The following is a 27,565-nucleotide window of genomic DNA, read 5'->3' as shown; positions in this document are numbered from 1 at the left end:
AAGCATTGTCACACAAGTCATATTGTTCTCATGTGTGCAATTATTGTGAGGACACACAAAATAACTGTTCCTAAAAATCATTTGAAAAAAAATTTAAAAATTAATAGCAAGATCTTTAAAAATTAAACTCCTCTATTAATGACATATTCTAATCATTTAGGCCTGTTATTATCAATCATTCTCTAAACTGTACCTACCCATGTTGCCTTTAGTTAAGAGTAAATCCAGCAGCATTTAAAAGCACTGGGTTTTTTTTTAAAAGGTATCTAAATTGGAAGGGAAGAGGGAACACTGTCATTATATGCAGATGACAATTATACTCTATATAGAAAACCATAAAGAATCCACACAAATGCTATTAGAACTGATAAATGAATTCAGCAAGGTAGCAGGATATAAGATTAACATACATAAATCTGTTGCACTTCTTTACAGTAATAATGACATATCAGAAAGAGTAAGTAAAAAACCAATTCATTTTATAATCACATAAAAAACAAAAAACAAAAAACAAAAAACCTAGGAATAAACCTGACCAAGGAGGTGAAAAACGTATTTGCTGAGAACTGTGAAACATTGATAAAAGAAACTGAAGATGACTCAAAGAAATGGAAAGATATCCCATGTTCTCAAAGTGGAAGAATTAATATTGTTCAAATGTCCATACTATCCAAACCAATCTACAGATTTAATGTGAGCCCTATCAAATTACCCATTACATTTTCCACAGAATTAGAATAAATAATCCTACAATTTATACAGAACCACAAAAGACCCAGATTTGCCAAAGCAATCCTGAGGAAAAAGAACAAAGCTGGAGGCATAACCCTCCCAGAATTCAGACAATACTACAAAAGCTACAGTAATCCAAACAGTGTGGTATGGGCACAAAAAAAGACATGGATCAATGGAACAGAATACATAGCCCAGAAATAAACCCACCCACTTATGGTCAATTAATCTTCGACAAAGGAGGCAAGAATATACAATGGAGAAAAGGCAGTCTCTTCAGCAAGTGGTGTTGGGAAAGCTGGACAGTCAGCTGCAAGTAAATCAATGAAGTTAGAACACTATACAAAAAAATAAACTCAAAATAGCTTAAAGACTTAAATATAAGACATGACACCATAAAACTCCTACAAGAGAACATAGGCAAAACATTCTCTGACATAAATCATAGCAATGTTTTCTTAGGACAGCCTCCCAAGGCAAAAGAAATAAAAGCAAAAATAAACAAATGGGACCTAATCAAACTTATAAGCTTTTGCACAGCAAAGGAAACCATAAACAAAACAAAAATACAACCTATGGACTAGGAGAAAATATTTGCAAATGATGTGACCAACAAGGGCTTAAGTTTCAAAATATACAAACAGCTCGTACAACTCAATAACAAAAAACCCAACTACCCCATCAAAAAATGGACCTAAATAGACATTTCTCCAAAGAAGACATCCAGATGGCCAACAGGCACACAAAAAGATGCTCAGCATTGCTAATTATTGGAGAAACGCAAATCAAAACTACTGAGGTATCACCTCCACCAGTCAGAATTGCCATCATCAAAAAGTTTACAAAAAATAAATGCTGGAGAGGGTGTGGAGAAAAGGGAACCCTCCTACACTGTTGGTGGGAACATAATTTGGTGCAACCACTATGGAAATCAGCATGGAGGTTTCTCAAAAAACTAAACTAGAACTACCATATGATCCAGCAATCCCACTCCTGGGCATATACCCAGAAAAGATGAAAATGAATTCTAATTTGAAAGGATACATGCACCCCAATGTTCATAGCATCACTATTAACAATAGCCAAGACATGGAAGCAACCAAAGTGTCCATCGACAGATGAGTGGATACACACACACACACACACACACACACACACGCACACACACACACACACACTAGAATATTACTCAGCCATGAAAAAGGAATGAAAAATGGCATTTGCAGCAACATGGATGGACTTAGAGCTTATCATACTCAGTGAATAAGTCAAAGAAAAATATCATGATATCACTTATATGTGGAATCTAAAAAGATGATACAAATGAACTTATGTACAAAACAGAAATAGACTCACAGACATAGAAAATAAATGGTTACCAAAGGGGAAGTGGGGTAGGGATAAATTAGGAGTTTGGGATTAACAGATACACACTACTATATATAAAATAAATGACAAGGACCTACTGTATAGCACTGCGAACTATATTCAATATCTTGTAGTAACCTATAATGGAAAAGAATCTGAAAAGGAATATATATATATACACACATATATATGTATATATATTACTGAATCACTTTGCTGTATACTTGAAACTAATACTTCAATAAAAATAAAATTCAAAGCTCAAGATTAAAAAAAGGAGCACTGTTTTTTTTTTAAGTTAAAAAATACCTTAATTTTCATTTATATTTGTAATGGGAAACATTTTACGTCACTGGGAGGAGGGGGTGCATGGGAACTCCTCCAAATATACAATTAATCTTTAATCTCATTACATGTAACTGCTGTTGATAGTACCTAAAGAACTAGACCTATGAGGTGTCTGCTCCTTTGGGATATTTAGGATTTAGTATTAAATATCCCAAAGGGACAACAAATTGTCCCTTTACAATTAAATCTAAGTTAAAGTCTTTTAATTATATATAACTTCTCCCCAGAATTGCAACATTTAAAAACAAACTAAAACCAGGAAAGGAGTGAATATAAGAAAATATATCTGAATAGTTGACCATTCTTGATTGGTTAAAAAAAGAAAAATTCTTTGAAAATTCTTTGAAAATTCTATTCCCCCTTCCAGTTTCAGTGAAATGTCACAATAAAAACTGCTATGATAGGTAGTCAAAAGTAGAATTCTTGGGCTTCCCTGGTGGCGCAGTGGTTGAGAGTCCGCCTGTCGATGCAGGGGACGCGGGTTTGTGCCCCAGTCCAGGAAGATCCCACATGCCGCGGAGCGGCTAGGCCCGTGAGCCATGGCCACTGAGCCTGTGCGTCCAGAGCCTGTGCTCTGCAACGGGAGAGGGCACAACAGTGAGAGGCCCGCGTACCGAAGAAAAAAAAAAAAAGAAAAAAAAAGTAGAATTCTTGATAGTTTTGTAATTCCTGGTGCCCTAAAGAGGAACAACCAACATTACTGGGAAAATTTAAAAAAATGAAGTCACCTGGGTTAAAGCATTTATAGAAAGCAAAGTAACTGCTATTTACTAGGGGTTAAAGCATTTATAGAAAACAAAGTACATAACTGCTATTTACTAGTGGGTCTACTAAAAGCCAGGTAATCTGCTAGATTAAAAAAAAATTAAATTTTTGGCTGTGTTGGGTCTTTGTTGCTGAGTGCGGGCTTTCTCTAGTTGTGGTGCATGGGCTTCTCACTGTTGTGGCTTCTCTTGTTGCAGAGCACGGGCTCTAGGTGCATGGGCTTCAGTAGTTGCAGTGCGTGGGCTCAGAAGTTGTGGCGCACGGGCTTAGTTGCTCCGTGGCATGTGGGATTTTCCCGGACCAGGGATTAAAACTGTGTCCCCTGCATTGGCTATTAGATAACAGATATTATCCTTCAGTAATTCCAAGTAAGGAAGTACAGTTACTTTAAAGTAACTTACTCCTCCAAACACAGAGAAGACCTAGGACTAAAGTTGAAACCATGCTGGTAAGAAGTCTGAGCTCTTTTAGTTCATTGAACTGCTACCCCAAAGAATTAACAGACAGGTAAGAAATGAACAAAAAGGGTCGGGATGATTCTTTGTATTTCAATTTCAATCTACAGGCTTGACTAGATCCAATTTCAATGTTTTTGTTTTAAAGGCAGTGATACCCCACAGGTGCTGTGTATTTCCTATTGCATCACCTCAGACGCATATCAACACATCTATCTGGTTGCCAACCTGAGGTTCAGCCTGATCCCTTCATTTTAAAGTTCTCCATCAGTTTTCCCCTCATGGTTTTAGCATCCACTGATGATTGGTGCCCAAATATAGTATTTCATAAAGAGTAGCAACACAGTGTATTTCTAACATCCCTTCTGTATTTATCAGAAGGAATACTATAAAAAAACTTCATTAACTATCAGTTTACAGGATAAGTGGGGACCAGAGGAAAGGACACCACTCCAATGAAATATTGAATATGGGAAATTCTCTAAAGACAAATGACCAAGTTTCAATTAGCAAAGAAATAAAGAGAGGACAAAAAGGCACATAGTGATTAAGAGATCTGAGACAAATTAGCTATGTGTGGACCCTGACTTGGTACTGATTCAAACTAACTTAAAATAACTCTTTAGACAATCATGAAAGTTTATAGACCCTACCAGATAAGGAATTATTTTGTTAGGTGTGATACTCGCATTAGAAACTCATGGTAAAAGATATACAGTAAAGAAATATGGATGAAATGGTAAATGACATTTGTACTTAAATGCAACAGGAAAATAAGTTGGGGAACTGATGAAACAAAATTTGCAAAATGCTTTTGATTTTTTAAGCTGGGCTATATATATTTAGAGGTTCATTATTCAACTTTTGCATTTTATTTTAAAAAATCACTAACATAAAACTGGCCGCAAAGGCTAGACTGGCCAAGGAGTTGTAAAGCCAACCTGACTTAAAACTTTACCTTCCCTCTATGAAAATATGGAAAAAATAAAACCAATTAACCAACTAATTGATCATTTGATCAACTCTTTTAAGAATTAAAATTGTTTCTACCTATTTATTTGCAAACGTGCAATCTACTAAGCCAACCATTACTGACACTATGAATACTGTTAAAGACTCATGAATTCTTCTGTTCTATTTGAAAAGGTTGCCTTTTTTTGTTGTTGGCTGCTTGGCATGTGGGATCTTAGTTCCCTGACCAGTGATTGAACCAGTGCCCCCTGCAGTGGAAGCAGAGTCCTAACCACTGGACCACTAGGGAATTCCCTAAAAATGCAGCTTGTTAAACGAAGTACTAGATGTTCAAATTTACAAATTTTTTAAAACTTATTTATTTTTGGCTCGGTTGGGTCTTCATTGCTGCGTGTGGGCTTTCTCTAGTTGCGGTGAGTGGGGGCTACTCTTCGTTGCGGTGTGGAGGCTTCTCATTGTGGTGACTTCTCTTGTGGAGCACAGGCTCTAGGCATGCGGTCTTCAGTACTTGCAGCACATGGGCTCAGTAGTTGTGGCTCTCGGGCTCTAGAGCTCAGGCTCAGCAGTTGTGGCACACCAACTTAGGTGCTTCCACCATGTGGGATCTTCGCGGACCGGGGCTCGAACCTGCGTCATCTGCATTGTCAGGTGGATTCTTAACCACTGCACCACCCTGGAAGTCCCTGGATCTTTAAATTTAAAATATCTTACTTGCACCAAATTTTGTGGGAATCAGAAATTTCAAACTGGAAATGAGTTAAAAAGCCAGGCCACTAACTGACAAAGTGTTTCTTCATTCCAGGATGTCAAGATAAGTTTAAATATAGGTTATCTGTCTATCTACTTAAAACAGAGTATATTTTCAAATTATCATACCATTGTAACCATTTTGATGGTTGAAGCTATGTATCAACGACTAAAGAAAAACGTGAGAAAAATGGAATCCAAGTAATTAAACTATTAGCCATTACATTCATTTCATCCCATTTCACAGAACCATGAACAAGAATCAAACTGAAGTTTTTAACTCAGTAAGGTGTATTATCACAAGAAGGCACAATGCTAGAATCTAGGATACCTGAGTTTAAGTCACAATTCAGCCGCAATTATTAGGAGTCGTGGCTGAGTCATTTCTAATTTCTCTAGCATCAAGCCCTTCAAGATTATTCAGAGGAATTGTTTTCAGCTGTACGAACTACAAAACTCCACTGGGTACTTTTCTACTGTCAACTGCATAAGTCAATTTTATTCGTCTACTCCAAAAATTTTGATGAATGCATGGATGAGAACACCTGAGCAAATAAGCAGTAGCAGAAAACACTGGAAATAACCTATTTAGCTGCACTTTTAAAACTAGGTTTGACGTCAATGGAATTTCAAGAAATAGTAAACTATGAGACATCAAATCATGAGGGAAAATACCCAGTTACAAACGATCCATATTTATACACTGGCCATTCTAAACCTTTCCTGTTAGTGCTGAAGCTCCCAACACTGTCAAATAAAAACCTGGCACTTTCAGAAATTGAGTCCAGAAGTACAAGGAAAAAGGCAAATAAGAGTAGGAACCTGAGAGTTCACAGAAGATGGGAAGGAAGGTTAGCAGGAGACACTCATATGATACCAGAGGTACCATCCTCACCACTAAACGTTTCTTCTATGCTACCTAATTCACTGAAGTTTCACTTTAATTCCTAAACTTCCATGAGTTAGGCCTGGGAACTAGCAAATACCCTTAGTGAAGAATGTAAATACTTTTCAGCAGGCAAAGGGGTTAGCAATCATTAACTTCTTAGTAAGAAAGAGTGTGGATAGTTTTCTTTCCTCCTATATCCTGAGATCAGCTACTCCAAAGGAATGAGTTTCTGATGGGGGAGAAAGTAAACATTAATTTGAGAACTTGGAGCACTTGTAGGGAAAGGTCAGGAGGCTTAGGTAGTACAGTGGAACTAGCAGTATGGAAATGGAGAGGAAAATAAAGGATGGCTGACTTCTTCATCTCTATAACAAGATTGCTGTGTAAAAGAAAAACCATTTCTTTACATCACATGCTCCTTTAAAAAACCTTATAACATATAACATAGTTGAACTATATGTGGACTGCATCAGAGGCCTAAGAATAATTTATGCAGTGATTCTATGGCAAAACTTATTTCAGCTTTCTTAAATTCCTAGTCAACTTCAGGAACATAGCTTTACTATATGTGCAAATGCTACCAGCGGATCATGTAGAGAAACCCACTTGGTATCACCATTTGTCATACCAAAAAATTACATGCATTTTATGTTCAGAATACAGATAAAACTCAAATCTTTGGTAATGCACTTCAGAAATGGGATTACTATTAACAAAAAACTTTATCTGGATAAGCAATCATGAATTCTACAACAAAAAATATCTTTACCTGGCAGACTGATCAATAGTTTTTGAGTTTTTTTTTTTTACTAAATTAGCATTTACCATGTAGTTTTGTTTGTTTGTTTGTTTTTTTGTGGTACGTGGGCCTCTCACTGTTGTGGCCTCTCCTGTTGCGGAGCACAGGCTTCATACGCGCAGGCTCAGAGGTCATGGCTCACAGGCCTAGCTGCTCTGCGGCATGTGGGATCCTCCCGGACCGGGGCACGAACCCATGTCCCCTGCATCGGCAGGTGGACTCTCAACCACTGTGCCACTAGGGAAGCCCCTACCATTTAGTTTTTCATGTGTAAACAGGTAAACAGAAAAAATACCTTCAGACAAACAAAAAGTTCATTATGTTAACCAATCAGGGTCTGGAAATTTCTGCAGTTTTCTTCCCAAGTGTTCTCCGATCAAATCATCTTTTTTTGTTTTCCAGTAAACAGTAACATAAATACAAATTGTTTAATAATAACCATAAAGTCTCATAGGCTGAGGTTTAAGTATTTATACTTCATATGGTAAGGAGACAGATATTGGACAATTTCTAGACTCCTAAAGATTTGGCATTAAAAACAAAAACCTCAGTCATCAGAATTCCTATTTCTACGTTTGTGACTAACTACATAAATAACCATTGGAAAACAGGACTTTCCAAGCTAACTTTCCAGTTAGACTTTAATCTTAAACGAAGTGTGTATGTGGTTTTATTAATCTATTACGATGCACAAGTTGGATGTCTTTCCATGAATGCTACTTACCACCACTGACATCACCCAATGAAACAGAACACAATACTTACAATTTAATGAAATTCCAACAGCAAACAGTTCCTATGGGTTTTGATTTCTAATACCTGACTACCTAAAGTTAATAAAACTTATTACCTGTTCAACAATTATAGAAAAATCTTTTAAAGTTAAGGAAAATTTGAGGTAAATAAAGAATATTCATTTAAGAATGAAGTAGTCAAGATTTCCTTTTACTCAAAAAAACAAAACAAAAAACAAAACACAAAAATCACTTCCAAGAGTCAACCTGCAGGTACAAAAAGGCAAGATCAATCACATTTATCACTGGACACAAAGGATATTCCAAAGGTCTTTAAAAATGGTAATTCATCTCAAAAAAGGAAAATTAATTTTAGCTTTTATATTTCATTCATTTTCAATACCATATTTGCTTAACAAGATAATTATGCAATTGATACAAAACATACAGCATTTACACTTAACTGTACAAAATAATTTAAGGTTTATAAAAATATTAGAATGTTTAGAGTTGACTGACACAGTCTTAAATAATCTCTTCTAGAGAAGTATAGTAAGACCACTGATTTCCATTTTATTTCTTTTTTAATAAGTCAAAGAAAGGATGCTGCAATGCTTCATCCAAGGTAATTCTTTTCACTGGATCATATTCTAACATTCTTTGAATCAGGTCAAACAGTTTCTCATGTTCTTCATCATGACAGAGCATAAATTCCTGAGGGGAAAAATGACTTTGTTTAAGAAAGACAATAAAATATAGTTAAAACAGTTTTTTTTTGTTTTTTTGTTTTGTTTTACCTTTAATGGTTTGTAGCGTCTCGTAACATATCTACCAGCAGAACTATGTTCCTCCCAATCCAGCTGATTATGATGAAAATACTTCTGTTTCCTATAGGAAAGAGAAGTCTGGATTAAATTTTAAGAAAAAAAAAACCCAAAACCCACATTCTTACCCTGCCCCAAACAGGGGATTGGGGGAAAAGATGGAACCATAGACATCTCTCTATATATACATAAACATACAATTTCTAAAAATCTCAGCAATAATTATATCGGATACCTTATATGGTATTTTTCCTAAACTTGTGCCCTCTGAAATTTTAGTATCCCACCTAAGTTGTACCATATGTGAAACAATGCCAGCTTCAAAAACAGAGGTTCCTAGATCCATTCCTGTAAATTCTGATTTCACTAGATCTGGAATGGGGCTAGAAATCGTTAACAATTCCCTGGATGACTTCTGCGGTGAAGCTATGTTTTGAAACCACTTATAGTATTCTTGTCCAAAGACGTACATGTGGTTTGCAACAGTCTGGAATTCAAATTTAGATAGGACTCCAAAATCAAGCTCTTTTTACTACTCTATGTATTATTTTTAAATCAACCTAGGAAAACATTTATGCAAAGGTTAACTTGAGTATAAAACCACCACTTTATTTACTGGATCACAAAGTAAATATTGCATTACTTTTCAAAAACTTGACTTCATGAAAAAAAATTCAAAATCTACAGTCTTTGGAATAAGCAATAACAACAAAGATGGGTTTTCTATAGTTTGAATATAGGCCACTGCATGTACCCAATAAGGACTTTAATCTTAAAAAGCATACCTTGTTTTCTGAATCATGTCTGTTGGTATGGGTCCTAATATACGTTCCATCATTGCCAGGTGTTCTTTACTATGATGAGTCTAAAAAAATAGAAAAAAGAAACTTAGCACTTTCCATTTCCCTACATGCACATAAAAGGAAAACACAAGAAAACAGTGTTTCCGGGACTTCCCTGGTGGTCCAGTGGTAGAGAATACACCTTCCAATGCGGGGGACGTGGTTCGCTCCCTGGTCGGGGAACTAAGATCCCACACGCTGCGGGGCAACTAAGCCTGCCCACCACAACAAGAGAGCCCACGAAGCACAAACTACAGAGCCCACACACTCTGGAACCCGCACACCACAAGTGGAGAGAGAAAACCCATGTACCGCAACAAGAGAGAAGCCCACGTGCTGGAATGAAGACCCAATGCAACCCAAAAAAAAGTAAATAAATAAATGTTAAGAAAAAAAAAGAAAATAGTGTTTCCATAAAAGGACTAGATTAGACAGCTATACAATTTATATTACACTCTACTTCAAAGATGGAATAAAACTGAATGAGCTACACTGATTGTCTGATTTCTGAAATGAATTGGTAAGGTTTGTATAGCTGATTGAGGAACAACTTTTTAAGTATATTTTACAGAAGTACAGTTGATTTACAATGTTCGAATAATTTGTTTAATGTAAAACAGAACAGTTTTTCCTTATTTGTATTACTTGCACTGTTTAACTGAGGGATGACTGGGAAGATTACCAAAAACCTGGCTACTCATTTTATCAGTTGCTTAACTAACCTCCATTACCCAATGGATAGCAACTTTGTAACACTAATCCTAGACAATAAAAATACAGTCCCAATAATTCTTACAACCACCTTGAGCTAGGAATGTGGGAACATAACTTTCAAAGAGGTTAAGATACTAGCTCAAGTTCATATAGCTCATCAAGGAGGAAACCTGAGCTGTGAACCCAAGTCAAAACTCATATTCTTAAATTACACAGTAACAGAGCTTTGGCTAAAGTAGAATAAATTGTTAAACTAAATGGTACACTCCTAAGCAGAGGCTGGAAAGCTTCTTCTATAAAGGACCAGATAGTAAATATTTTAGGCTTGGATGGTCACAGATGGTCTCCACCACATATTCTTTTTCATTTTTTAAAGCAGGCATCAGATAGGATATAGCTTGCCAATCCTTGCTCTGAAGAGCAGAGTCTATGTGCAATGCTTTTTAAATCCATTAACTACTGTGCCTAGCACACTGCTTTCAAAATGTTCTTAAGTCATGACAGGAATAAATAATACAAGCTCCATTATCTTCAAAAAGTTCCTTAGTTGAAGACTATTTTGGAGGGTGGAATTAAAATATAAACCACATCTCAAACCAAAGTTAATCATCGACGCTTAAGATCTCAGAATGATTTACAATCATAAAACCATCTGAAGGATTTTATATGTATCAGAATGAAGAAAGCCAGTGGTAGTTTGATAGGGATTGCATTGAATCTGTAGATTGCTTTGGGTAGTAGAGTCATTTTCACAATATTGATTCTTCCAATCCAGGAGCATGGTATATCTCTCCATCTGTATCCCTATCAAACTACCACTGGCATTTTTCACAGAACTAGAACAAAAAATTTCAAAATTTGTTTGGAAAAACAAAAGACCCCGAATAGCCAAAGCAATCTTGAGAACGAAAAAAGGAGCTGGAGGAATCAGGCTCCCTGACTTCAGACTATACTACAAAGCTACAGTAATTAAGACAGTGTGGTACTGGCATAAAAACAGAAAGATAGATCAGTGGATCAGGATAGAAAGCCCAGAGATAAACCCACGCACATATGGCCAACTTATCTTTGATAAAGGAGGCAGGAATGTACAGTGGAGAAAGGACAGCCTCTTCAATAAGTGGTGCTGGGAAAACTGGACAGGGACATGTAAAAGTATGAGATTAGATCATTCCCTAACACCATACACAAAAATAAGCTCAAAATGGATTAAAGACTTAAATGTAAGGCCAGAAACTATCAAACTCTTAGAGGAAAACATAGGTAGAACACTCTATGACATAAATCACAGCAAGATCCTTTTGGACCCACCTCCTAGAGAAATGGAAATAAAAACAAAGATAAACACATGGGACCTAATGAAACTTCAAAGCTTTTGCACACCAAAGGAAACCATAAACAAGACCAAAAGACAACCCTCAGAATGGGAGAAAATATTTTCAAATGAAGCAACTGACAAAGCATTAATCTCCAAAATTTATAAACAGCTCATGCAGCTCAATAGCAAAAAAACAAACAACCCAATCCAAAAATGGGCAGAAGACTTAAATAGGCATTTCTCCAAAGAAGATATACAGACTGCCAATAAACACATGAAAGAATGCTCAACATCATTAATCATTAGAGAAATGCAAATCAAAACTACAATGAGATATCATCTCACACCAGTCAGAATGGCCATCATCAAGAAATCTAGAAACAATAAATGCTGGAGAGGGTGTGGAGAAAAGGGAACACTCTTGCACTGCTGGTGGGAATGTGAATTGGTACAGCCACTATGGAGAACAGTATGGAGGTTCCTTAAAAAACTAAAAATAGAACTACCATATGATCCAGCAATCCCACTACTAGGCATATACCCTGAGAAAACCATAATTCAAAAAGAGACATGTACCAAAATGTTCATTGCAGCTCTATTCACAATAGCCCGGAGCTGGAAACAACCTAAGTGCCCATCATCGGATGAATGGATAAAGAAGATGTGGCACATATATACAATGGAATATTACTCAGCCATAAAAAGAAACGAAACTGAGCTATTTGTAATGAGGTGGATAGACCTAGAGTCTGTCATACAGAGTGAAGTAAGTCAGAAAGAGAAAGACAAATACCGTATGCTAACACATATATATGGAATATAAGAAAAAAAATGTCATGAAGAACCTAGGGGTAAAACGGGAATAAAGACACAGACCTACTTGAGAATGGACTTGAGGATATGGGGAGGGGGAAGGGTAAGCTGTGACAAAGCGAAAGAGAGGCATGGACATATATACACTACCAAACGTAGGGTAGATAGATAGTGGGAAGCAGCCGCAGAGCACAGGGAGATCAGCTCGGTGCTTTGTGACTGCCTGGAGGGGAGGGATGGGGAGGGTGGGAGGGAGGGAGATGCATGAGGGATGGGATGTGGGAACAGATGTATATGTATGACTGATTCACTTTGTTATAAAGCAGAAACTAATAAAAAAAATAGAAAAAAAAAGAATGAAGAAAGCATGCACTGTGCTCAACTTTTTCCTTGACCCTATAGCTTACTACCACAAAACCAGACACCACCCCCTAGAAATGTCCGACAGCTATGTTCTAGATATCAAACTTGTCTACAAACTCAGAGTACTTTTAACAGATCTCTACGGAGTAGACAGAAGTTTGGTGAGGTGCCCCATAGCAGTGAACACATATATTCTGCAACAGCCACCTAAGTGACTTATAATTCATCACAGCTTCCTCCCTCCTCATCCTGCATTGCCATAACCTCAAAGCAACCTTGACAGTATTAGCCAGGAACTTCCTAACCACCCTCACCCCATCCAACAACACACCTTGATCAAATCACAACCCTCTTAAAGTTCTCCAATGGTTACATCACTTGAAGCTTTCAAGACTTTTCGTTTTCCGACATAAGCAAAATTATGAGGAAAACAAGTAGAGACCTAAATAACATTTTCTCCTTTTTGTTCTGCCAAGTAAGCCAATAACTATTATCATTTCATAGAAAGAACATTTTAATACCAAAAAAACAGGAGAGATAATTTCTAAATGAAAGCCAGAATGGCAATCCTACAAAATTATTTTCATTTTAGCCCAGTCTGCATTTGGAAACCACTGACACCTAGGATAAAATAAATACCTTTCTATGGCAAACAAGTCCACTATGAATCAGTACTTGCCTACTGACACCATTTTCCTATTTATCCAAGACACTCCGGCAGTACTATTCATCCTTCCTAAACTAGAGTAGCTTCCTTTATGCCTCTTGCATTTATGAATACCATTTCTTCCTGATATGGCCATCACACACTCTAGTTTTCTGACAAACTCTTACTCTTCCTTATAGCTTGGATTAAACTCCCTACTCCTCGGTGATGCCTTCTCTAAGGAAACTTAACCGTTCACCTTTTCTGGGTTCCCTTCTACATTGTTCCATTATAGCAAGTATCACATTGTACTGTACGTTTTCCCATGTCTATCCTGTGTATGTCTTCCTTGAGGAGAGAGATGCTGTCTTTTCATTTTTATACACACAGTGCTTAGAAATGTGCCTAGGGTGTCATACATGCTTAATACAACTTACTGTTTCTGAATTCTTTTAATAAAAGTGCAACATAACCAGAGCTGAATTAAAACTGACCATAGTAACACTAATGTAAATTTATGAAGGAGCATCACAATCAAATGGATCATATGAAGTCAATATGGACCATGTGTTTAAAAGGTCCACATGCAGAATGAATTATGATCATTCACTGAGAGTATTTCATTCAACTATGGTTTTAGAGAAGGATGACTATTTTGCACATGGAAGTTTACATCTTAAGAATAATGACACTATGGCAACTTTCCAATATGGAAACAAAAACTTTAACATGCCTTTAACATTAAAGCTCATTATGAATCAGTAAGTAACATTTACTAAATACATACCTGAAAGACTGTGAAACCAAGGTAATATTCAATAAGAATGCAACCTATGCTCCAAACATCACATGGCTGAGACCAACCTAAAGCTATTTAAAAACAAAACCAAACATTTTAGTATGCAACAATTTTTAATTGCCAATACACAATATCTTTTCCTATGTGGGTGCTCTCTTTATATAGCCCATTTAGGACAATATGAGAGTAAATTCAGGGTTTACATTTTTAGTTTTATATCAAACATTATTCAGTATGCTTTCAGACTCCTCCATATCCTTGTATCAAATTACAGTATCTTAACCTGGGGGAGGAGGCATTTTATGGAAAGTAAGAGGGGTTAGCAAATATTCCATAGTCTCTGAATTGCTTGTGCAATGAGGAGCACTGTTATACCCACTTAACGGTTGTTCTATGAAATTTTACATTTTATTAGTGCAAACATAGGTCAATAATTATCCTCAGAGTGTAATTACTAACCCCTTAGCAATTACCATCAGCTTGATATCTGAGTTTATTTCTTCCATTAAAAGAACTAGTAGTGTCACATAAATTATGTAAGAATTATAATGGCTATTATAAGCAGTGTCACCCATAAGCAGAATTATACAGATATTTAAAGTTCACATAGAGAGGTATCTATATATGTACTTTCAGATTGTCTATACATGATCATATATTTTCTCCTTCAGAATTCTCAATAGTAACATTATTCAGAAAAGAAAAAAACACGTAGCCTTAACTCTCTATCTGTTTAGAAAGGAAAAGAGTAAACCATACAGATGTTTTAACTTTTTAAAGATTAAGTTTTTAATAAAAAAAAATGTACAAATAAAACCTACTTTAAAAGACATTTCAATTACTTTCAGTAACATTACTGAATTTAAAGACAAAGGAAGAAACAATATATTCAAGGAACTTGACTATGATTTAGCCATTTTTGTTAACCCTCATGGTACTTATCGCTTGAACAAAAGGATAATGGAGCATGGTTTCTACTTACAGTAACACATACAAAATCTGCAAATGATAGAGCTTGGATCTAAGGTGAAAGTTTTCTTTTCCAGCGACTCCTGTCTCCCAGTCCAGCTTTCTCCCAAGTGACTGTAAACTACCTCATTCTCTTATGGCTCAGCTCTCATACTCTTTGGAATTTCACATCATTCACTTTTACCAACTTCTGTTTACTACCAACACCCAAGACATGAGACCAACTGCCCTCCTCAGTGGTGGCACCTGACAACATCTTCCTCTGCAACCTAATTCTGCCTTAATCCTCAGGAGTAACACTTCACAAACACACAAAGAACCCTTCTAATCTTCCCATCTGTTCATTTCTTTTCCTAAAGACCAATAACCCCAATTTCAGATTTATATCAACTATCCCCAGCCTGGCCACACATGGGAGTGTATTATTACTAAGAATCACTGTATCTTACGCAATCTAGGAGGAGGCCATTAACTAACTGTAAGATACACCACTGTTTTATGAACCAATAACAAAGAAAAAATGCTGTTTTGTCTTATGTTTCCTCACATGTTAAAATGTGGAGAAAAATCTTCTTCTTAATATTGATAAAACACAGCAAGTTATCTCTTTTTAAGCTCTGAAAATACCTCTCTGTCCACAATCTCATCCCACACTCTTTTCTTTTACCTTCATTGCAGGCTTCAGTCCTCAACCATGAATACACTTTCTAAACTACTGCAACACAGAAGCTTCTTTCAGACCATACTAAGCAGAAATCCTAGTAACATCAGTCTCAAAGATGAGTTCCAAACCTGTGCTATCCTATGTGGTAGCCACTAGCCACATGTGGTTATTTAAATCTAAAAGTTTAATTCATTTAAAATTCAGTTCCTCAGTCACACTGGCTATACTGAAAGTACACAGTAGTCTACGTGTGGCTACTAATGGCTACCATGTTGGATAGTGCAGATATACAACATTTCTATCATCATGGACAGTTCTACTAGCCAGCACTACATACTGTTCTTAATTTCCCGTCCCTTTTACTAATTCTTTACTCTAGGTAAACATCATTAGTTTGCTTTCACACTCATATTCTCAACTACCAAGTCCTCTTAGACAAAAGGTAAAAAGTGGAAAAGACTGATTCCACAAAGATGTTTTACTATCCAACCTCGGTTGAAACTTACTTTTGGCAAAGTAATATGCTTATACCATTTAACTATCTCCCAATATCACCTGATCTGAATTTTTCCCACTGTCTCCAAGCCCCCAAATCCATCTCTGACTTCCTTGCTCTATCAACATGACTCGGTTTCGAACTTTTAAATTTTGAGGCATAAGATGCGCACTCCCTCACTGAGTTCCCTTTTATTAATATTGAAAAACCCTGCACCTTAACTAATTTTCCTTTCCATGCTTTCCCATGTCAAAGATGATCAAAGAAGCTCTCCTCTTAGACTAGCCCCTCTTTCTTCTCCTCTTAACCTCCATCCACCCTACATCTAGATGTCTGCCAGCCAAATCTTTAGCATTTTCACCAGCACCATGCTTTGTGATGAGACGAAAAGAGGTGCCCACATCGCTTCAAAATCACACTGCTCTCATGTACTTAGCCAATACAGCTTGTTCTCTTATGATCTTGTAAGACTGACTTGTTCAAAAAGAACCACCACCTGGAATATCTTTACAGATGATATCACATTTTTCCCACTCAGGAAAATTATTTATAGCAATGTCCAGACAGCTTTTATGAAAACAGAAAACATTTTCTGTACACTGCTAAGAAAATTACAGCTATCCCCCAACTACCTGCCCCCCAATAAAAGCTATAGAGAACAAAAAATCTCTTTTTCAATTAAAATATCAGGAAGTCTGGTATCTACTAACCCAAAATGACCTCTGGAGCTCTGTAATGCCGTGTAGATACCAAAGTGTTATGATGTTCATCATCGTATGTTGCACTTCCTAAGTCAACAATTTTGATAGCTGTGTTTTTCAGTGTGCGTTCATCACGTTTCTAGAGATACAGATAAGTAAACACACAGACAAATAAAGATATGAAATATTTTATAGCACTATCCAAAAGGCTTGCACATGAATTCTCTTTTTGAATTTCAAAATAACTCCATGAGAAAGGCAAAGGATTACCCTTTTTGGGTTAAACGTCAGGATGTAAAAAGCCTCAAAGGTAAAATTCCTCATCCAAGGATCACCAAGCTAAATTAATTTTAAAGACAACTACCAAAATTAAAACAAGTGTAACTTACCATTTTTGAATTATACTTGACTACATAGTCAGACTCCACAAATAAAATATTTTCAGGCTTCAGATCTGTATGGGTTAATTTATTATGATGCAAAACTACAAAAGAACAAAAAGACATTATTAGTTTCACTTACAAATTTAATCTGTACTGGGGGAAAGTAGAATTAGTAGTAGAGTGAGGGATCAAAAGTCATTTCATCTTTACTTGCAATGTGCATTTTTAGTGACAATGTTTTGATATGTTGCTTGTCCAATAAAACCTTTAATTTACTGGTATTTAAAAATATAACAAGTATACTTACAATTTATTGACTGACAGATCTGATATGCCATTTGCCTGATATGGTCAATTTGAAAGGGCAGAAAGCTATTTTCTTTAATGAAATCATAGGTACTAAGTCCCAGGAGTTCGAACACAATACAAATATGACCATGATGATCAAACCATTCTAGCATCGGGACACATCGGCTGAAACAGATCAGAATAAAAATAATTCAGTTCACAGAATTCTGATTATTTCATGTAACATAATGGATCACAGTTCCAAGTTTATTACTTACAAGACATTATTGGGATCAGTACTATTTAAATGCTCTAATACTTCGATTTCTGAATGAGCTGCTTCACGATATTGTCCCACACTTTTTATGATTTTCACTGCTACATGTATGCCACCCCTTAAAAACAAAATGAAAATGGTAAAAGTACAGAAGGGCGTTGAAGACATGTATCCTCTAAAGCAGCTGTCCCCAACCTTTTTGGCACCAGAGACCATTTTCACGGAAGACAATTTTTCCATGGTTGGGGGGAGGGTGTGATGGTTCAGGTGGTAATGCAAGCTATGGGGAGCAGCAGATGAAGTTTCACTCGCTCTCCCACTGCTCACCTCCTGCTGTTAGGCCCAGTTCCTACCAGTCCACGGCCCAGGGGTTGGGGACCCCTGCTCTAAAGCATCATCTTATTAACTACCAATCACTCTATGCTATTTCCTTAAAATAATCTTTCAGGATATATTATAGCAGATCTATAAACATTTTTTCAAAACATTTTGACAAAATATACATTATACAGAGTGATGATTTCTCTTAATACTTATGAACGTTAATGTTTGTTTCCAAAAGTTTAAATTTACCTAGATTTTATAAGTAGTTTTTTTTAAAAAAAGGATAAAAATATAAAACTTGAACATACTACTGCTGAAAACATTCACTCATTTACCAGGCTAGACCGACTGTGCCATATGTTGCATTGGAATCACTGTTAAAAAGAGCTTGTCCCATGTACCTCACAGTCTAATGGAAAAGACAGACACTTGAACAACTTATCATAAGGTTAGAAGTGCCTGGTATAAGGAATAGAGAGAAGAAAGAGCCTAACCATCAGAAGTAGGGGAACTTAGACTTCTTCAGAGAAGAAAGACAACTATCAGTTTGTTAGATAATTCTGGCAAAGGAGACACCATCAATAAGTCATCAAGCCAAAAAACTGTTTAGTGCATTCACGGATGCGAATAGGTATAAATAGCAACCATGTAGGGCAGCGTGTTTTAGACCGTGGCATCTGTAGTACTTCCTAAAAAGTACAGAGGGAATTCCCTGGTGGTCCAGTGGCTTAAGACATGAGCTTTCACTGCCGTGGGCCCAGGTTCAATCCCTGGTCGGGGAGCTGAGATCCCGCAAGCCATGTGGCACGGCCAAAAAAAAAAAAAGCCATAAATGATTTTGAGGAAAAGGATTTCCAAATCTTCAGCTTCCTTCTGTCCTCTTTTCTAAACCTGATCTTCTTCAATACAAGCCAGCAGTCAACCCTGCATTTTTCACTATGGTCTCCACACATTACAAAAGAGAACCCCATGCACGTGAAATTAATATGGCAAGGTTTGTGCCCCAGGCTGTTTATAAAAAAGAAAAAAAAGTCTTTGAGGCAAAAATTTTTCAAGTGGCTGGATAGCAAACCTATTCTGAACTCATTTCTTTTGAAAAGGTCCCAATGAAGTTGTGGGCTGATATATAATCATCAAAATAAATTTTTAATGATTTATCTCCCTATGTTGTATAGCATATATCTCAAGACTTAAAAGAATTACTATAAAACTGCTTTGACAAAACTTCTTCTAGTCTCATCTATTTCATCATATGGACAAGTTTTCTAATTGCTAATAAGCTATAAAAATGAACAGTGCTAATAGTTATAAAAATGAAAAATGGATAATGGTGTCAGCTAATGCTACTATAGTAATCATATTGCAGTATATAAATGTTTCAAACCAACGTTATACACCTTAAACTTACAAGCTTTCATGTTACTTGTCAATTAAAAAAAAGAAAAATGGAAACTTAATGCTAAAACAGTAAGATTTATCTATGGTCACATGAACTCATTTTTTCAAGGCCCCAACCATCTCAATAAAAGATATATTTTCAATTACATTGTATGTTTTAGGTCTAATAAGTATCAAAATTTGTAACAGATTTGTACTTGATCAACTGAATACTGTTCATTGGAATATCTCAAATACTCAGTCTTGGAACCTCAAGAAATTTTTAAAAGACCTAAATGGGACAACTAGTGAAATGTGAATCAGGTTGTAGATAAGCTGGCAAAACTTGAAAATACATATAACATGTAAATATAGAGAATGATTAAACACTGTAAAATGTTAACATTTGTGGAATCTGGGTGAAGAATAGATGGGAATTCTTAGCAACTTTCCTAAGTCAAAGTATTTCAAAATATCTTAAAATTTTACTTTATGTTCACATTTTTGTCATAGAGAGGAAAGGGTGATAATAAAAGACACTTAGGATAATATTCTTTATGAAAAGTGAAGTAAAAGTTACGTTCAAGATAAAGCATTTCTAAGTATTCAAGAAAGGTTTATTCATGGATGACAGGAGGTATCAAGCTGTTGTATTTAGATTCCCCCAAACATATTTAGAAAGAGAAATATGTTTTTTTTTAAAAAAATCAGCATTTACAATAAGCTGGAAATTACATCCTCAACTATTTTATGATGAAAAGTTGAGATGTCAGTTTAGAAATGTGCAGTTTCCACTAAACTGTTTTAAGATGTTCACTTACAAAAAAATTTGCAATCGCAGAATAGAGGTCCTAGAAGAAAACATGAAAATGAAGCAGAGAGGCTCAAATAACAAAAAGTTTAGTATAACTCATTAAAGAATCTGGACTTTATTCTGTAGGCTTCAAGTAATATAATTTATTTATAGTTTGAGAAGCTAACCCTAACGTGCAAATATTATCCTTTGGAAATAAAAGTTTTTGAACCAAGAAGATTAGACATGCGAATTTATTGTCTCTGCAATTCAAAAGTAGGGTAAAGCACTCCAAATCTCTTATAGAAAGCTAAGGACCTAAGTTCTTGGAAAGTCTTCACTTGAACACTGACATTAATTTCAATGAACTCCATCTGATAAACATTTTCAGCATTCTTGGTCAAAATCCATACTTATGGTAAATAAATCATACACAGTTCAAGAACTTTTGAATACTTATACCTCCTAGGAAAACACATAGCTACCACTTAAATTCCATTTCATCTAAATTATGGATCCTTCTCCACCAAAAATATCAGAATGTTCAAAAAAGAAAAACAACAAACTTACATGCCATGATCAATGCACTCTACAACTCTGCCAAAGGCCCCTTCTCCCAAAGTGTTCACGATTTCATCTAAAGTGAGCAGGGAGAAAGAAGTGTAAGTACATGAGTACAAATTATCAGTTATTCAAATAATGAATGCTTAAGTGTGGATTTTTTTCAAATGCTCTCTATTAAAGCATAATTAAGGTTCCAGCACTCAAATTATTTTATTTTCAGCTGCTACAAAAATAATTTAGATAGAGCTATCTTTCTTGCTCTAATCTCAAATTCCACTGATTATTTTGGAACTTTAGAGTAGAAATATTTAAACTCTATAGAAAAGAAGAAATACAAAAGAACAAACAAACCCACAAAAAACAAAACAAAAAAGCAATGAAGAGTTCTTTAGCCCCCCCGCTGACAAACTATTCTTAAAAAGATTCTGTCTGCAAACTTTAAAAAGTGTTGAAAAATATTCTATACATCTTGCTTTTAGAACGTCTCCACTTTGACAGATAAGGTGACCCTCTTCATCATCTTCTATACTCCTGGATCTTTTCCTTTGGTGGCTCTTCTGGAACGGCAAGTGGGCAGCACCAAGATCGTCCAGCCAATCAATATAGCAGAGTGAATTCAGGGCAGAATACGCAATTCATTCAGCGGGGAGATATTCAGGCATTCAGATAAGAACCAGGCCACGAACAGTTGGCAGGAGCAATTTCAAATTCAGTCCCCAGAAATTCACAGGACACAGTTTATGTTACAGAAGAAAAACATGGCAAGATTTTCAGATAAGATACTTAAAGTGGCAATAGAATAAACAACACAATTGTCTCTAAAATACTGACTTAATTGAAGTCTGAAATTTAAAGAATGCAATGTCATGATCTATTAATCTCATTATAAAATAGCCTATGCAGTGAGTTGCGATGCCTAGTTTGTCAGGAAAATGTTTTAAAATGTCAAGATTAGTTCAAATTGATACTTAGCAATATTTTTAAACATACTTATTAAAATAAAAGGGGAAAATAAAGGCTAATGTCAATGTTTGATCTAATCAATGATAGTTCTACTGAAGAAAACTTGGGGAGGAAAATAATAATTCATAGTTTACTGCAAACAAGTGAAGATTCATGAGTGTAAAAAAAAAAGGGCAGGCTTTCTGGACAATAATTTCCCCTTCAGCACCCACTTTCAGAACTCCAATGGAACTAATTGCAGATTGTGCTATACACAGGGTAAGTATCCGCCAGTGCAACTTTCTACATTTCTCTCCAAGTACTGGGAAAGGGGTTTCTTTTAAAGTAAAAAATGTTTAAGATGAAAGAAAAGATGGGTGCTTCATCTTTTCGTATGATTATGTTATAAAAGATAAAAATATTTTTAACATTAAAATCAAGAACCTCATGATCTGGTCTGCAGAAAATGAGTAAATGTGGGCCAATGAGGACTAACTAAAAAATGCAGATTAGTTGTAAGAATTTGGAAGTTTCCTTTAAGGATTCAAGTAATATAAACACAATTATATTCATATAGTATTATAAACTTTTTCAAACTTATTGGCTCAGTAAGAGCTTTTACACACAAATAAGTATCCACCCAAAATGAAAACAAAATCAATCATACCGAACGTGACTGATTACTTGAACAGTGTCTATTACACTTCCTTTTAGGACTGCTTCTCCAGCTTCGGACTGAAGATTTACTGCAGTGGATTCGATAACTGCTTTCAATGTCTCTGTGATAACGTCTAGGAACATATCTTTTGCAGTAGTCATTTCTGTATTCATCCATGTTAGGAACATATCTTTTGCAGTAGTCATTTCTGTATTCATCCATGTTAGGAACATATCTTTTGTGGTAGTCATTTCTGTATTCATCCATGTTAGGAACATGTCTTTTGCGGTAGTCATTTCTGTATTCATCAATGTTAGGAACATATCTTTTGCAGTAGTCATTTCTGTATTCATAAATGTATCTCGGGTCCCGATAATATCTCTCATTCAAGAACCTTGCTCCTAAATAATGACTGCAAACACATTAAAGGATTTAAAATTATTCTCTTCATTCTAGAACGTTATAACGTTTAACCACATTTTAACGTGGTTAAAATAAAACATTCTCTCAAGAATTCCTGGTTTAAACAGCTAACTCAATAAAAGAAAAAAATACAAATTGATGAATTAGAATTTATATTTAACTCACAAAACTTAAATAATTTTACTTTAATCAACAAGTAAATGGGTACATATATCTCTATTAATATATACTGCTATGAAGGAACAAACCTTGGGTCAAATCATTCAACATATTCAGTGTTTACTTGATTAAGTGTCCCTTTACCTTCTGGTGAAAGTTAAGACCAAAAATTCACAAAACTGCTCTTCTGAAATTCATCAATCTTATGATATATGCATCTGTAACTAAGCTCTCTTCCTTTTTGCAGAGCCATACACAACATGAGGCAGGCAAAACAGGATTCCTTTCCTTCTTAATGTAAGTTAGGTATCTCTGGCACACAGAGTTCTTTCACCAAAGGTGTATTAGAGCTAAAAGGAATCTTAAATATATTTCAGGCCTTTCATTGTACAGATGACTACACTGAGATCCCTAGAAGGAAAATGATTTGCCATGGTTGTAGAGCACATTCTAAATCCTATTGTATGTGCCAGTATTATTACACACACCACCTATTCCATCTCCTTTTCTCTATTTCGAGCTTCCTGTTTCTTTCTGAGAAACAGACAGCACAGCTTTTGAAGGCTGCTTCATGTGCCAAAAATATCTAAAATATATCCCCCTCAAATGAGAAAAGGTTCTTGTAATTGCTTGCTTAGGATTTCCCAAACCCCTACTTCCCTTTGCATTTTGAATTTCCTGTCACTCCTGATTGTGAAATAAACAAGAATTCAGGGAAAACATCATCTGGTGCCATAGTGCTTAACTTCTTTTTTTTATTATTTTTATTTTTTTTTGCGGTACGTGGGCCTCTCACTGTTGTGGCCTCTCCCGTTGTGGAGCACAGGCTCCAGATGCCCAGGCCCAGCAGCCATGACTCATGGGCCTAGCCATTCCACAGCATGTGGGATCCTCCCTGACCGAGGAACGAACCTGCATCCCCTGCATCAGCAGGTGGACTGTCAACCACTGTGCCACCAGGTAAGCCCCATAGTGCTTAACTGCTGAATCTACAGATCCCTTTGAAAATCTGATTGAGAGGTATGGACCCTCTCCCCTAAGAAACGCACAAATGTGTAAACAAAACTTGGCAAGGAATTTCAGAGATCATGGACCTCAGGAAGTCAATGGATTCCAGTTAAGCAGCCTTGATTTGATGGAAAGAAAAAGACAGAGTCAACTGACCCAGCTTCCCGACCCCCTCTCTACCTGGGATGAGTATCCTTTTCAACAGTGTGAAGCTTCAAGAGGGATGCACGTGGAGCACTGAGGGAGAGAGGGGACACCTGCCCAGTCAGACACACCAGCTAAAATAATCCTGACAAGCAATGGAGTGACAGATGTTAACTAGACTTCCCTCACTAACCTCGTTCTTTTTCCCAGAATATGTTGTCATTCTTTTTCTCAGGAGGCTGGTTTATGCAAAAATAAAGAAGCATCTCTAAAACTGCTACTCAACAGGGCTGGCATCAAATCCAGGCTGGGGAGATGCAGAAACCCCCTTTCCCCAGTGTCAGCCTTAAGTTCTAGCCATTGGAGAAACAACTCAGGATATTAGGGTCTAAATCTGGGTCTAAGTCAGGGATCTGATGAGTTGCTTGGAACCGTTAAGGGAGAGATCTACAATACGTCAAACTAGAAATTACCATACTCTAAAGGGCATCTGTTTAATTCTGTAAGGCATCCTTCCCATAAAACTCTAAAATGTATTGGAAAACTCTAACACTAATAATCCTTAGCTGGACTAGTGCATGAAATTAGAGCTGCTGATAATCCATAAATAATCTATAGAATAACAAATATGGAGTGAAGTAATACTATGAGGATAAACTAAAAAATGAGGACCTCTTCAACCTACAACAACCAAGGCTTAGAGATTATATAAACAAAGTCTACAGAATTATAAAGGCTATATGGACAGAGTGAACAGGATGAACAGACTGATTGAATTTCTAAAAATAGTCAATGAATGTCCAGTGAATATTTCACTGTAGTTCTTTAAAAGAGCCAAGACTAATGAGGCTATGGGCTTTCGTTTTTATTTCCACACAGGTCCTGTGGAAGATAAAAAATATATAAGGCAAAATCCCTGCCAACAAATAACTGTTCAATTTGAGATTACTCACACAAAAATAAAACAAAACTCAACAATGCAGGAAATGCCAAAAGCCTGGATATGAGTGCTTAGGAGAAAAAACTCAAAATGCTTAAAATGATCAGGGAAGATTTCGTGAAAAAGAAGGGAAGAGTTTCATCTTATAGGGACATCAGGATTTGGACAAAGTAGGAAGTAGAAGAAATGCCAGGAAAGAAAAATGGCATATTACCATCTTACATTTATAGAGTACTTTTAGCCAGAATGGTTTAGAGATGAGTTTGTCTACATGTTACTTAGGAAATAGTAAGTAGACAATTTCAGCAAGAGCAATTTTCACATAGGGGAACATAGGCAAATAAATAAGCTGGGAACAGATCATCCAAAATCTTGCATGCCAGGTTAAAGGGCTTAAAACAGTGTTTCTCAAAGGGTGGTCTGTTTATTAACAATATCAAAATACTGAATTTTTAAAAATGAAGATCCCTGGACCCCAGGTCAGATTCACTGAATAATCTGGTAATATGCATTTTAAACATACCTCCAAAGTGATTCTATTCACACTAAAGTTTGAGAATCACTGGTGTAAGGCTTGATACTCTATGTTACAACAAGATATTTAAGGATATAAAATGTGTTCACAGTGTTCACAGCCACATCAGTCTTCCTGTGTAGAATTAATTGATTAAGCCTGTAGGAAGGGAGCAATTCACAGGCTACTTACAAATCAGAAAGAAAAGACACTCTGAAATATATAGGAAAAAAGGTAAGATAATTGATATACAATAAAAGCACTGATAAATCATAAGAAAAATATACTTTAATAGAAAAAATAGGCTAAGAATATAAAAATAATGTTCACAATCAACTAGACTTCAATTAAAAAAATATTCAAGTGTTCAATAAGCACATGACAGAGGACAAATTCAGCAGAAATTTAAACATTCAAATGAAAAGAAAACACTATTCTTGGCATTTCAAAATAGGCAAGACTGGTGACAGCATGTCGTAGGGAGTGTAACTTGGTACAAACTTTCTAGAAAAATATGTGGAAAAATATGTGAATATGTAGCAAGAGCCTTATAAGAGTTCACACCCTTTCACTTGAAACTGTCCCTTCTTAGAACCTATTTTCAGGAAATATTCAGAGGCAAAGATTTGTATACAACGGTATTTTTCGGAAGAAATAATAAGAAATATCTTTACATCCAAATGGGGGACTAGCATCCTACCAAGAGCAACTTCTTTATATGCTTCTGTATTTTTCATTTTTTTCCAATAATTTTACAAAAAACACTGTTATAAAGTTTTGAATCTTGAAAAAGACTATTAGATTACTCCAGATTATGGAGAGCAATTACCACCAGACATCTCTGGTGCCAATATCAAAGAAGAAACTATTGGCCTAGTGGTTATTGCACTGACTCAGTATCATCTTTATGTGGTTAGTTATGAATATGAATAACTGTTCATCATTCATATCACTTCCTTTCGACACATACAATGCATAATAAATCCATGAATGGTTAGTATTATATGTTAAGCCTTACAGAGTATTTTGTAGTTATCTTAATATAGGGTACAGATATTCTTGTATAATACATTAATTAGCTCAGGTCATTGAAATCCCGGCATAGATTCTCCCTCTTCCCTCCATATGGTAGTGTGTGAAGAATGATTAGCCCGCACTGATTAACAAGCTCACTGTTCTACAGAACAAGTCAGTTTTGGCGTGGAGAAGGAAAAAAATGACATACTGTTTTTTAAAGTAACCCCAGTTGGCTAATTTAGAAAGCAATCTGGCAAACAGTCCCAGTGGAACATCTGCACAAAACAAGGAGAAAACATAGAACCAACAAAAACAAATGAGAAAGGGAAATTAACGGAGGACAGAATGAAAGAAACTCTATTCACCTAGGCTTTGTTTAATCATTTAGGAACTTGAAAAATTCCTTCAATTCTATATAAACGTAGTACCTCCAAATTTTACACTGGTAAGAATACAACAGAACAGGACACATGCCATTGGAAATTTTTATTGAGGCCCTTCTTACAACAGCCAAGCTTCTAAAAATCCCAAACATATCCACTGGCCTTATCTACAAATATAACCTGTAGAATACAGTATAAGCAACTAATCCCCAACACACTTTAACATTCTCACACACCACATGCTATTTTTCTCATCTGGATGAACCCTTCCCCACCCTTCATTAGCTCTCATTTGTGGAACCCTAAATAAGTGCCCCAATGTACAGCTCTCCCTACTACATACAAGTTAAAGGCACTCACTGGTCCTTTAATCACTTACTTAACTTTCGTGTGTCTCATTTCCCACAACTATA

The 27,565-nt window shown here is 36.0% G+C and overlaps 1 protein-coding gene across 1 annotated transcript in view; it reads right to left on the bottom strand.

The window, feature by feature from the left end:
• Positions 1-27,565, bottom strand: part of LOC132486986 (dual specificity protein kinase CLK4-like) — a 49,755-nt gene that overhangs the window by 7,070 nt on the left and 15,120 nt on the right. Inside the window, exons 3-13 of the mRNA XM_060094528.1 lie at positions 22,922-22,976; positions 22,574-22,741; positions 21,431-21,521; positions 20,971-21,037; positions 17,908-18,024; positions 17,649-17,815; positions 17,348-17,442; positions 16,968-17,097; positions 14,117-14,199; positions 9,419-9,498; positions 8,607-8,697 (exon numbers count right to left, since the gene is read on the bottom strand). Of these exons, the coding sequence (XP_059950511.1) occupies positions 8,607-8,697; positions 9,419-9,498; positions 14,117-14,199; positions 16,968-17,097; positions 17,348-17,442; positions 17,649-17,815; positions 17,908-18,024; positions 20,971-21,037; positions 21,431-21,521; positions 22,574-22,741; positions 22,922-22,976 (1,144 nt within the window). The remainder of the gene's footprint in view (positions 1-8,606; positions 8,698-9,418; positions 9,499-14,116; positions 14,200-16,967; positions 17,098-17,347; positions 17,443-17,648; positions 17,816-17,907; positions 18,025-20,970; positions 21,038-21,430; positions 21,522-22,573; positions 22,742-22,921; positions 22,977-27,565) is intronic.

Source organism: Mesoplodon densirostris, chromosome 3 (assembly GCF_025265405.1).
Source record: "Mesoplodon densirostris isolate mMesDen1 chromosome 3, mMesDen1 primary haplotype, whole genome shotgun sequence".
Lineage (NCBI taxonomy): Eukaryota > Metazoa > Chordata > Mammalia > Artiodactyla > Ziphiidae > Mesoplodon > Mesoplodon densirostris.
The sequence above is the reverse complement of the archived record's forward strand: the minus strand, read 5'-3'. Positions and strand labels throughout refer to the sequence as shown.